General features: G+C 45.9%; 2 protein-coding genes across 2 annotated transcripts; one reads left to right on the forward strand and one right to left on the reverse strand.

The window, feature by feature from the left end:
• Nucleotides 1–138: 138 nt before the first annotated feature.
• LOC106816748 lies at nucleotides 139–3,498 on the forward strand (the record flags this gene model as incomplete). Its single annotated transcript, XM_014821371.1, is given in 5 exon segments — nucleotides 139–282; nucleotides 1,854–1,937; nucleotides 1,940–1,965; nucleotides 2,936–3,070; nucleotides 3,301–3,498. Coding segments are annotated over 5 exon segments (404 nt in total), but the record flags the coding sequence as incomplete, so codon positions are not given.
• Nucleotides 3,499–4,538: 1,040 nt separating this feature from the next.
• Nucleotides 4,539–12,433, reverse strand: LOC106816745 (glutamyl aminopeptidase-like). The gene is made up of 15 exons (XM_014821367.1): nucleotides 12,329–12,433; nucleotides 11,809–11,929; nucleotides 11,247–11,401; nucleotides 10,805–10,918; nucleotides 10,313–10,456; nucleotides 9,157–9,294; nucleotides 8,581–8,750; nucleotides 8,308–8,393; nucleotides 7,935–8,062; nucleotides 7,216–7,416; nucleotides 6,510–6,688; nucleotides 5,923–6,093; nucleotides 5,463–5,603; nucleotides 5,011–5,092; nucleotides 4,539–4,729 (listed from the first exon to the last, which is right to left on the reverse strand). Exons 1-15 carry the CDS (start codon nucleotides 12,401–12,403, stop codon nucleotides 4,580–4,582), a joined length of 2,055 nt encoding a protein of 684 aa, XP_014676853.1. The 5' UTR covers nucleotides 12,404–12,433; the 3' UTR covers nucleotides 4,539–4,579.
• Nucleotides 12,434–13,097: the final 664 nt, after the last annotated feature.

The following is a 13,097-nucleotide window of genomic DNA, read 5'->3' on the forward strand; positions in this document are numbered from 1 at the left end:
TCGCACTGCCTTTTCTTCCTTTCTTCTTCTTCTTCTTCTTCTTCTTCTTCTTCTTCTTCTTCTTTATCTTCCTCCTCATCTTCTTCTTGTTCTTGTTATTCCTTCTAGTTATTATTATACTGTTCGCGTTTGTTATAGAGTACCAGCGCGCGTTCACCAAGTATGACCGTGAGAGCAGCGGAATGATAGCGACCAAGGATCTGGGACTCGTGCTCAGAGAGATGGGCATCACGATGGGCATGCAGGAGATCCGACCGATGGTAAAAGAAGCCGATCCAGAAGGTATGTAGAGGGTGTTGGTATGGTGTTTGGGGGATGTGGTGTGCGTGTGTGCGTGTGCGTGTGCGTGTGCGTGTGCGTGGCGTGTGCCGTGTGCGTGTGCGTGTGCGTGTGCGTGTGTGAGTGTGTGAGTGGTGTGTGTGCCGTGTGTCGTGTGTGGCGTGTGTGCGTGTGTGTGTGAGTGTGTGAGTGTGTGAGTGTGTGTGTGCGTGTTGTGTGTGTGCGTGTGCGTGTGCGTGTGTGTGTTGTGTGCGTGTGCGTGTGCGTGTGTGTGTGTACGCGCGTGCGCGCATGCTTGTGTGTCCGTGTGCGTGCATGGTGTAGATATACGTTATCACAAGCACATAAACTGGGTGTGCTCTATGTTGTGCTATGTTTGTGCTATGTTGTTATGTTGTGTTATGTTGTGCTATTTGTGCTATGTGTGTATGTTGTGTTATGTTGTGCTATTTTGTGCTATGTTGTGCTATGTTGTGCTTATGTTGTTGCTATGGAGTGGGGTATGTTGTGCTATGTTGTGCTATGTGTGCTATGGAGTGCTGTGTTGTGCTATGTTGTGCTATGTTGTGGCTATGTTGTGCTATGTTGTGCTATGTTGTGTTTATGTTTGTGCTATGTTTGTGTTATGTTGTGGTATGTTGTGGTATGTTGTGGGTCATGTTTGTGCTTGTTTGCTATGTTGGTTGTTATGTTGTGCTATTTTGTGTATTTTGTGTTATATGTTTATTTCGCTATGTTGTGATATACAACGCATGTTGCACTATTATGGACTGTTAATTAATCTATGTGTCTGCGCCGTTCGTGCTACGTATGCGCATATTGCGTTATTATGATCTATTAATTGCTCTGCGTTGTACTACACTGCGATGTTGCCCATGCCACGTTGCGCATGTTGTGTTTTATGAGCCATGTTGCTACACGATGTTGCTCGGTGTGCTGCATGTTATGTCGCTGGTATATGCGCGCTCCTGACGCGCTACCAAGCGGCGGGTCGCGCATGTGTTGCTTATTGCTGTGTCGGCGGATGTCTGCACAAACCATCATAAATCACCATCACCACCCGCCGCCGCGGAGACAGGAGAGCAGAAACAACGACACGGCAGAGAAGAGCGACGACGAGTACCAGACGAAACGAGAAAGATAATGGGAAAATCTTCAACTCGATAGATAAATGGGGTTGTAGGGTGAGAAATAGGTGGGAAATCCTTCCACTTGAAGGATAAATGAGGCGTAGGAAAATAATTTAAGGAGAAATCCTTCATTGGAATCATAAAGGAGGGATGTAGGAAGGAAATAAGGGAGTGAAGATTGATGACAAAGACGAGAAGAAGAGGAGGAAGTATCGGAAGAGAAAGAAACGGATCGGGAGGTGAAAATGAAGGAATTATATCGAGGAAGGAATAAAGATATAGCGGAAACGAGAATACCGTCAGCAATAATAAAGAAGATAAAGAGAGAACCGTCCATAAAACATATCCGTCTGGTTGACCAATAGCTAAACTAAACATTCTTAATATCCGAAAAACTATCCATGCACTGTCTCCTTACATCATAACTGCCTTGATAATTAGCAGGCACTGGCTCGATGGACTTTGAAGACTTTGCGATGGTCGTTGTCAAGTTCATACTGGAGTCGGACGAGGATATGACCGAGCAGCTGCGGAGGCCTTCCGACTTTATGACAAGGTATAGCTTTGTAGCGACGTCCGCGGCTGCGTGTGGAGTTACGCGACATCTACCATCTGGGGAGGGGTGGATGTGTGGTGTGTGTGTGTGTGTGTGTGTGTGTGTGTGTGTGTGTGTGTGTGTGTGTGTGTGTGGAGAGAGAGAGAGAGAGAGAGAGAGAGAGGAGAGAGAGAGAGAGTGTTGTGTGTGTGTGTATGTGTGTGTGTGTGTGTGTGTGTGTGTGCTGTGCGTGTGCGTGTGCGTGTGTGTGTGTGTGTGTGTATGTGTGTTGTGTGTGTGTGTATGTGTGTTGTGTGTGTGTGTGTGTGTGTGTGCTGTGTGTGTGTGTGGTGTGTGTGCGTTGTGCGCGTGTGTGTGTGTGTGTGTGTGTGCGTGTGGAAAGAGAGAGAGATCGAGAGAGAGAGGGAGTGTGTGTGTGTGTGTGCGTGTGGTGTGTGTGTGTGTGGTGTGTAGTGTGGTGTGTGTGTGTGTGTGTGTGTGTGTGCTCGCGCGCGCGTGTGTGTGTACGCGTGTGTGTGTGCGCGCGTGTATGTGTTCGTGTGTTAAGGCCAGGTCGGATGAGGCAAATATCTAATTATGACAAAAGTTTCCTTCCCGGTCTGACGAATCTGCGTCCCATCCATCATCAACTATTGACATCCCCGTACATTTCGCCGGAGACATGTATCGCCGTTACTGCAGGCAGAGAGATACTCTAGTCTAACTAGGCTTAGACCTAAGATGTCTTCACAATCATACACACAGTGCGCGCGCACGTAACACACACACACACACACACACACCACACACGCCGCTGCGCGCGCGCGCACGTACGCACGTACGGTACGCACGCACGCACGCACGCACGCACGCACGCACACACGCACACACACACACACACACGCACACGCACACGCACACACACACGGTTTTTGCACAGCTAGTCAGAGTTACGTATATGACACTCTAACAGAGCCATCTTTGTCTGCAGGGTAACAACGGCTACATCAACGTGAAGGAGCTGAAGGAGATATTGCGGGCAGTCGATGACAAGATGACAGAGGAGGAGTTAGATGGCATGATCAGAGAAATCGACCAAGATGGCAGCAACACTGTCGACTTGAAGGTACGAGACTGTGTTAGCTAGTTTTACTTCTATTTATGTGTGTGGTGCTGTGTGTGTGTGTGTGTGTGTGTGTGTGTGTGTGTGTGTGGTGTGGTGTGTGTGTGTGTGCTGTGTGTTGTGCGCGCGCGCGCGCGTTGCGTGCGTGCGTGTACTGCGCGCGCTACATAAATTCTTCGTCCCGTCTATATAAAACCTATTATAATAATCTAGCTTATTTTTAATTTTCTTAGAGTTTCTTGAGATGATGAATGGCTAAACAAGCACACGCACGCATCCCTCATCTATTTGCCAAACGACCACACCTCCCCAGCATCGTCTCCTGTTGAAACGTTGTGCGCGGCACTCGCACATATAATATTGGCCAACGAACGCCTGGAAAGAGCTACGACTCCGCAACGATTCGTCCAACAACAGAGAACTCTGCACCGACATCCAACGCGCATCGCTGCGAGGCATCACCGGTGACGTCACTCACAGACGATCCAGCCATACTGCGTGCGCCTTTCACGTTATTATAATAATTACATTCTATATAATTATCGGTATCATGTAATCAGGAGTGTCATAATACACAGTTTCTATATTATGCACCCGATATAATTTATATATATGATTATCGGTATATATGTTTGGCTCGCAGGGTAGTTAGAAGGCACTACGCGTTGTCGTTCCAGCATCAGGCACATGTATAGCAGGTTAATCACGTAATGCCGTGGGGGGGGGATTGTCCACGACGCTGGTAACATTTTATTATCGAATATTGTGCAGACGTCACGTGTTTTGAGAATGCCACGCAGTTACGGAGTAGGCACTGTGTCTGCATTAAAACAATTTTCCTCTGCAGTAGATCGACAAAAGACATAAAAACAATTATGCACGTACTTGTCAAATATATTGTATCTATTTAAGCCCGATTATATAATTAATAATACACTTCGCGTGAATAATTTCATATACATTCATGTGAACTTGCATGCTAATTTAACGTAGACCGACTTGTAGTATAGCATCATAATAATTCATATGAGTCTACCAATGTGTCTGTAGAAGGCTGACAGATATTCTGACAGACAGACATCATATATGTCCTGTCGAAAGCTAAACAGTAATACATATTTATTATTATAAACACCGCTTGTTCGACGCTCACGTATGCGCGATTACTTCACTATTACAATGTACATAATAGCAGGAGTAAAATACGATAATATGTACACAACTAAACCGTGTTGCAGATGCACGCGTTTTCCTTATTTTTCCTTGTTCTTCGCAGCTCACATATACGCGGTGGCTGCACGCCATTCACACTGACACACACACGGGCACGCATCGCAAATGAATATCAACGTAGGTAACGTCGATACTTCACCAGCAAGATGACAAACAGTGTGGCACCGGGGATGAGCGCCTACTAATATATATATTAATAATATACTTATATATATATATATATATATATATATATATATATAGACGCACTCATTGGTGGAAACAATCTTCGTCGACTAATTAACTATTCCCGTAGAGATGCAGCCAGTCGATGATGTCCGCTTCGTTTCGCTGAAGCCACGCGATGTTGCCCTGCACTGTCTCCAGGGCTTGTCGCCGCGGCAACTCCCCGGCGCCCGCATCCGGATGCTGCGCGTAGAAGTCCAGCATCTGAAACGTCAACACAGGTTGTAAACTGTAAAAGCTGCTTTCAAATTTCCTCCCAGCTTGTCCAATGCTCCCTCTTCGTCCCCAGCTAACCACTGAAGTCATTAGCCAACGATGCTACATTTGTACGCCCTATAATGGCGTTGTAAGTCTGCTCATTACAAATAATCCATCTTCCTGTCAGAATGTATATTAGCTGGCAATGTGACGAGGTAAATAACACTGTAACATTTCAGAATTAGAACTTGCTTTGTCACTAGACAAATGCACTATGCACGACGAACCTGTTGCAGATGGAAGTCGGTCGTAAAGCTGGCTGTCACTATCTGAATGAAACGACCGAACGTTCGATCGTTGAGCGTGAACCTGCAATGCGGAAACACACGAACGCGTGGAGGGATGTGAACACGAGACCATTCTTCATCACACAGAGATTTGTGGGTTTGATCTTTGATCGCGGGTGGATTTGATTGGGGTGAGATTTGTTTTGTAGGTTTTAATCTTCAGATGCCGGCACTTTCTGCCTCTTTCTCTCCCATCTTCTTCATCCCTTGTCCCTTCTCTCTTCTCTTTCCCTCTATCTGCCTAACTTTCCTTAAAGTGCAGCTCTTAATTCAAACATCATACGTTCAAATAATTTCAATGCATCGTGAAACGTGTCAAACGCGAGAACGTAATGTACGTATATCAGTATATATCCGAATGAAAGCTTTTTTACTGATCAGCGATTACCCACCGTTCGACAAAGCTGTCCCAGTTGGCTCTGTAGTAATCCCATACGATCGGTCTTCCTACAGGGTTGTCGGCTATGTAGCCAAGCACTGTCCAGTAGTCCTGCATGCGAACATTGTTCAAATCCCACGCCAGAATCAGGTACCTGTGAGAATGAGAGGGTGATAGAGAGGTAGAGTGACAGCAAGATAGAGATAGAGAGAAAGATAGAGATAGAGAGAAAGAAACAGAGCCGGATAGAGAGAAAGGGAGGGACCAAGGTAGAGAGCGAGAGACAGAAGAAATCTCAAAAATTAAAGAAAGTTGAATTTTTTGTACGGGTCACATCTAACACAACTAAATCTACTTTCAGAGAGATGCCAGTCTTAGAAACACAGTGGATGCAGACACTCTAGCTAGCACATAATTGCGCTAATCTAAACTATGTGGATGTCGGCTATTGTAAGCATAATATATAGTCGTACCTCTGTAAAACCCACGGCATGCGGCTGTTAGCCAGTCCGTACATCAGGTTGATTCGTTCTTGAGCGTTTATCTCACTCTTGTATCGCTGCCACATGATCTCCCACTCATCGGTGCCCCCGACCGCTATCATACCGTACTTGTAGACGAGGTTTCGCACGTCTGGATGCAAACTGGAAACGGGCAAAAATTCCAAACAATTACCACCTCGTCGCAACGTACGCACGTCGATTCGAATCACCTGAGCACGTCTACCCACGCGTGGAAATTGATTCAATATTACAATTCTTGGGCTTCAAGCCACTGCCCCACGTGGAAAAGTACTTATTCTTACTACCCCTCTACTTTGAGCCGCTACCTCACGTGGAAATGTATTCAACATTACTATTTTTCCACTTCAAGCCACTCTCCTTTGTGGATATACATTCAATCTAACTATTTCCCCGTTTCAAGCTACAATCTTGCGTGGAAATCTACTCAATCTTTCTATTCATCCATTCCGAGCCACTGCACCACGTAGAAACGTATTTAATCGTACTATTCCTACACTTCGAGCCATTACCCAACGTGGAAATCTACTCATTCTTACTATGCTTCCGCTTCGAGCCACGAGGTGAACAGGTCGGTTGCCACGCGGATGCACTCTGCGTCGCCATGCCAACAGGCGAGTTCGATGAGGTCCGGTCGCAGCCTCTTCTCCAGGTGCGTGCCGACGACGTCCCAGCCCAGCTTCTGGAAGCTCGGGTCGACCTTCGCGACGATGTACCTCTGCGAAAAAGAATAAAGCGCGCCCGCGTTACGAGCAATAGAGGAGACGGTACCGGCAATGTTGGCGGATGAAGCTGTGAATATTCCGCCGGGACGTAAAGATGATTCAAACTCTTTTGGTGGCAAGAGAATAATTATCTTATTCAATTATGGATGAAATCATCCTTTTGGATCGATTAATCTCTCTGTACGTTATGTGCAAACAATATGCAGTACAACCTGTGTCTAAATGATAATTATGGGGAAACCTAAAACGTGTCCTTTATAGACAGGTTTCCAACCTATATAGAGGCGGCGTTACTGCATAAATACCTCCAAAGGGAAACCCCAAAAGGCCCGGCGCGGGCGGACGCCGGCCAACCCTGCAGCAGTTCGTGTGAGATTTGCCTCTACGCCCCTACTCCCTACACCCAGCCATCCCCGCGAGAGTGACCATACCCACCCTGAGCAGGTCGTATCTCTGCGTGAGATTCACCTCCACGCCCCAGCAATCACCCAGCCATCCCTGTGAGATTCACCATACCCACCCTGAGCAGGTCGTAGTCTGGTCTATAGTAGAGCAGCGTGGAGATGTCAGCGAGGCGGCGGTACACGCCGTGCCACGGCACGTAGTGGTCCTCGCGGTCGAGGTAGCGAGTCATGTTGAGCGGCACGCCGTAGTCGAGGCGACGCGCCTCCGCGAGAGCGAACGCGTCCGAGAGCAGGTTCACGCGGTCGGACGGCGCCAGCTGCGGGGCAGGGGGAGAGTAAGACGCGTTATAATAATAATAATAGTAATAACAATAATAATAATGATAATAATAATAATAATAATAATAATAATAGCAACAATAACAACAAAAGCTGTTAATATCATTCCAAGATGTTCTCCCTCGTCTCCTCCTTCCTATGAGTTCATGAGTCTCTCTCGTGTATCTCTCCGTCCGTCCTCGCTTCTTCCTGGTCATGCCTCCTCGGTGCGGCACGTCATTCCTATTACGTCCCTCCCTTCTATGTCCTACATGTATGTAGCTATTCCTGCCACTACATCATCTGATCCTTCTTAAAAATGTCTTGTCTGTCCCCTGAGCTCTCCTTCCACACCTTTCTAAATGACCCTTCCACCTCCTCCTCTCCATCTTTCTGACTGCCTTCCATCTCACGGCAGCTGACTTACGCAAACAAGTGGGCAGCCATTAGACCCGCCGCCAACAAACCGCCCCTAGGGAGAGCCGGCATGTCCACATAGGTGGCGCCACTCACTCACCGCAGTGTGGTCGTCGACGAGCAGCTGACTGAGCCGCAGCCAATCCTGGAGCTCGTAGTTCACGCGGCAGAAGGTCGTGAAGCCGTAGTTGAGCTTCACCCATTCGACGTCCGGCCAGTCGAGGCGCACTGCAAACAGGGGACGAGAGCGAGGCCTCACACGATGCTCCGCGCAGAGGTGCTGCCCTCTACTACGCGCACAAATAGATGGAATGCTCTGCCATGCTGCCCCCTATTACGCGTAATACGTGCCGAACTTCGCAAAAAGCTTATAGCGTTTATCCGACTCGTTTCCCGCTCGTCGAAAAAGCCCCCCCCCTCTCCGTGAATATCACGTATATCAATTAGTTTACTATTATCGTGGCAAAACTTACCTTCTTCCCCCATTTTCATATGAACTCTATAGGGAGTGTGTGGGTTGTCAGACGTGATATACTCAATGTATATGTCCCACGTGTAACTGCAAAGCCCAGAGAAGCAGCCGTAAATAATTGCTCTTGTGAAAATATCGACGATCCGGCATCAAACAAATGCCAAATTTCTTGCAATCGGTGTTTGAACCTGCTACGTGGCATTAAACAAATGCCACATTTTCGCAAATCGTCGTTCGAACTGTTTGAACATGCTACGGGAACGTGGCTGCGTACTTAAAAGGCGAAGGGAATTGCTCCGTGGATAGATCCGCGTCTGGGTTCAACAGGAATCGCTCCTGACGCAGCGTGACCTTCAGCCTGTCCTTCGGATCGCGCGTGACGTCGATGACGGGGTATCCCATCTGCAGCGTCCACGGGTCCATCATCGTTTTCACATCCTTTCCCTGAAGGTTTCAAATGTGCACTCAAGTGCGCTCACCCTTACTCTAGTCCCTCATGTTGTCATTTCAAGTAATGCGTCGTAACAGTTTCAGCACTAACGATAGGTGCATTCAATAAAAACGCTGATTACTCCAAATCATCAACGTTTAAAAAAGGCAGAGGCAAATTAAGAACAAACACAGGGGAATCAATTCGGTGTCACCTCGTTATTACCTACTTTTGTCACATAGGCAAGCCGGATGATTCCCAATGGATTAATATATTATCGCTTCAATACAGGAATTGGATATATATTCCATATACATAATTGGAACAGCCGCAATACATTTTCGCGGAAATGTGTCTGGTAAAGCCTAGTAAATATAGAATTGGAAAAAGGTATGCAGAATGTGATGTCCCATTTCTCACAGAAGCACGGCTCATGTAGTCCCAGTAGTCATCGGTCACCATCGTCTTGAACGCTAGACCCTTGAGCAGTCCTTCTAGACCATCTCTGTACACGCTAGCTCCAAGCAAATTCTCCAGATACCTCAGCATTGACGCACCCTGGTAGAGTGAACACAGTAAGGAACGAAGCATCCTGCATGGGGTGCCACACCGCTGGCATTCTAACGGAGAGCCCACAAATCCCATGAAAACTGCTTCAGAAACAAATTGTCCCGCATTTCTTTCAGTTAAATTCTTTCACATTAGAGGTTTCTTGTTTATTTTCATGTGCAGTAGCACTGCTAATTAAACTGTCTAGAGTATTGCAGAAATGCACTGTTTGTGATGTACTTTTTGATATCTACCCAAGAGCAGGTCACTTCTTTCAACTGCCTCTGACATTCAACATGTGAGCTTCATTCGCATGTATTGCATGCTGAATCCCTTGAAATTTCAGGTGGGCAAGGGGCCCGGAGGGGGGCACTCCCATTGTTAAAGGTACTGGGGACGTGCCGCTGGACAGGGTATATTTTCCGAACATCATTATTGGCACAGGGTATATTTTCCGAACATCATTATTGGCACAGGGTATATTTTCCGAACATCATTATTGGCACAGGGTATATTTTCCGAGCATCATTATTGCCACACAGGGTTATCTAGATACACACCCATCAAGCTGATATTGGACCTATATTGGCAAAAACAATATTGGGCCAATATCACCAGGCCAATATTGGACCAATCAATATAGGCAGATATTGGTCCAATATCGGCCCAATATTAGCAAAACAATATTGGGCCAATATCACCAGGCCGATATTAGACCAATATCTGCCTATATTGACAGGACAGGACATAACCGAAATGTGCAATACTGCAACAGGGTATACATTTTAGTGTAGTATATTGAGACAGGGTGTATTTTAGGGCGCAAAGCGGTTTGCGACAGGGTCAGGTTTTCAAGGTCCCGGGGGCACCCCCTACCCTGTTTCGAAGCGAGTGCCCCCCCCAGGGTAAGGGGAGTAAGATAAAGGCTGGATAAAATCCTCACAGAAAGTGTCTGAGTAAGAGCACGCGCTAGAGTACAAAAATCTCAGTCGCTATGAGTTATATATACACTACGTAACAGTCTAACCTTGCTGTAAACGACATCATCGAAGATGGCAGTGATTTCATCAGGATGTTCGACTGCAGATGGGGCCACGTAAACGGGACGCGAATTAACGGTGGCATCAACGTCCAACACACCGAGTAGATAGGACGATATAAATATATTGTACTGAAAACAACAGTATACATAGTTAACAAATGAAGTAGCGACGATGAAATCTGACAAACCTGCTACACTGTATAATGGCTCTTTACTTACTAAAATTAAAAGCAACTTCCAAATACTCTTCCAAACTCTTACCCAAACTCAATAACCTAACCCATACCATGACTCTAAATCTAACAATTATTCAGTGATTGTAGAAGATATGGCTATAGCAGGGTTTCTTCACCTTTTTTGAGTCATTGGCCCCTTTGAGAATCTGGTGAAAACTACGGACCCCTCCCCAGAAATATTACCCCCCCCCAGGCATGTTTCAGGAGGAATATATATAGTGAAGTAAAAAGTGAGGCTTACCGCTTCAAACTCAGGGTTGAACGTGTCCGCTACTATCTGCTGCAGCCAGCGCGCCGAGCCCTCGTTTAACCACAGGTCGTTCCACCAATCACAGGTGACGAGGTTGCCCCACCACTGCAACATAATCATTCAACGTTATCCCTGATCTTGACTCGGTCCATTAATTACTATGCGTAATCTTGTAAAAGGATCCTACCGTCTTCACATTCTTTGATTAGAGAGTCCTTGGGGATCATAAAATAATGCATGCTGAAGATACCAAATCTACTCCCTACAGTCTGTGCAAATTTTCCCATCAAAGAACCCACAAAGAGAATAGAAGAATGCACATTGAAGATACCAAAGCTATTCCGGGCCCCTATTATCTACACTCTCCAAACCCTCCTAATTGGAGAAGCCGCAGAGATTACAGAAGAACGCAAGCCAAAGGATCATCGCAAACCTGGTGTACGATCTCGTGACCGATGATCATAGCAACGCGCTCCTTGTTGTACGTTGACGAGTGCATGTCGTCGTAGAGCAGGTTGGACTCGCGATACGTTATCACTCCCCAGTGCTCCATGCCTCCCGACACAAAGTCTGGTATCGCTACCTCATCTGCAGCAGTGAACCACACACACACACATACATAATAATAACGATAACAATAATGATGATTATGATTATGGTAATAATAATAATAATAATTAATAACAATGATAAATAATAGTGAGTGCGTAAAATCCCAACCCAGGTATGTGACAACAATATGTTGTTATAGTAACAATTGAGAGTAAAAATCAACCTGTTGCTGCCAAAAAGCAAGCCATCATTAGGATAGACGATGCGTAATGGCACTCGCACTTGCTTTTGCTTTACAGAAATACGATCGGATTTCGTTTGGACATATGGCTCCGAGACTCTCGTGCTACACAACTGAATGCCTTTCCCCACACCCCATTAGGCTCCGATCGTGGCATACATCGTTACCAACTTTGTCTTTATGATATTACGTGTAACGTCACCTAATTTCGCAAGCGTGTAGGGGACATTGAAGTAGCTCTCGAAGAAATCTAGCGTGTTCGTGCCAAACCACAGCGGATAGTCGGTCCTGTTCAGCTGCCCAGATTGCGCGTAGATTCTGTGCTGTGGGAGCAAAGAACATTCATTCCATTAGAAATTATATACTGGTTAGACTCTCAATATATTTCGATGATATAGTCATTAACACTGACACTCAATACATTAGGGCAAGAAGAGGGAAGAACACACCGTTACTGTAATCGAATTACATCGTTGGTTTACACAGATATTGTAGACAAAGGAACAATCAGCACACATGGACATTATCATATGCATATATATATATATACATATACCGTATACATATACGACACATATAGTCAAACCTGTAGCATAGAAGAATTATTCAAGACAAAACCCGCACAAAGCATCCACAATAGACAGGTGTTCGTTCTACGTAGTCTTGCACGTCTACACGTCTACACTATTACGAACACACGCGAGGTAAGATGCTTTTATTACCGGAATACCGCTGGCCGTCATATTCTCGACGAATCCGAAATCAGCGATGATGAATTCGACGAGGTAGGTGCTCATCGGTACCGACGTTTCAAATTCCGTCTCGTACAATCCGGGGTAGGTGGCGCTGTCACGGGTTTCCTGCGTGCGTAGAAACGTCTCCCACGTATAGTCAATAACCAACCATAACGCACAATCAAACGATAATCGAATAGAATACAAATATTTTAAGGATTTAGATAGCTAGTTAGTATATATGTTGAGTGAACTTTGGTTTGCAGTGATCGATGTTTCTATTGAAAGAACCTATCATTAGTGCTGAAACCGTTACGACGCGTTCCTTGAAATGACAACAACGTGACAGCAATGACGTTGCACGCTTCCAATCTGTCATCTCTCAAATTTCACACACCAGTTCTACGATAATAAATAAAGTGATTATCGACACATAAATTATAGTGGCACATAAACGTTCTGTCGAGAAACGAAGAACCTTGCGCGTAACTCGACTTGCAATTTTGGGAGGGACCTTAAAAGCTTTGTAGCTCTTCTCCTCCTTTCGATCTGGCTTCTTATACTTTCGGTAGTTCTCCCAGCCATTGAGAACAGAGTTTGGCAGTCTTCTATTCTCAGCAGACAAAGAATCGACCCAGCTCGCCCTACGTGTCATTGACGTCTTCTTCGCTTGACACTGCGGCTGCTGTTACTGCTGCTAATGCCACTGCTACTACTACTGCTGCTGCTGCTGCTGCTACTACTACTGCTGCTGCTG

This window comes from Priapulus caudatus, unplaced genomic scaffold (assembly GCF_000485595.1).
Source record: "Priapulus caudatus unplaced genomic scaffold, Priapulus_caudatus-5.0.1 Scaffold1475, whole genome shotgun sequence".
NCBI classification, from domain to species: Eukaryota; Metazoa; Priapulida; class Priapulimorpha; order Priapulimorphida; family Priapulidae; genus Priapulus; species Priapulus caudatus.

Coding starts and splice junctions, on each gene's coding strand:
- LOC106816745 (XM_014821367.1), bottom strand. CDS start 12,403: ATGAGCACCTACCTCGTCGAATTCATCATCGCTGATTTCGGATTCGTC. Junction 8,751..9,156: donor ACTACATGAGCCGTGCTTCT/GTGAGAAATGGG, acceptor TGAAACCTTCAG/GGAAAGGATGTGAAAACGAT. Junction 4,730..5,010: donor CCGACTTCCATCTGCAACAG/GTTCGTCGTGCA, acceptor TTGACGTTTCAG/ATGCTGGACTTCTACGCGCA.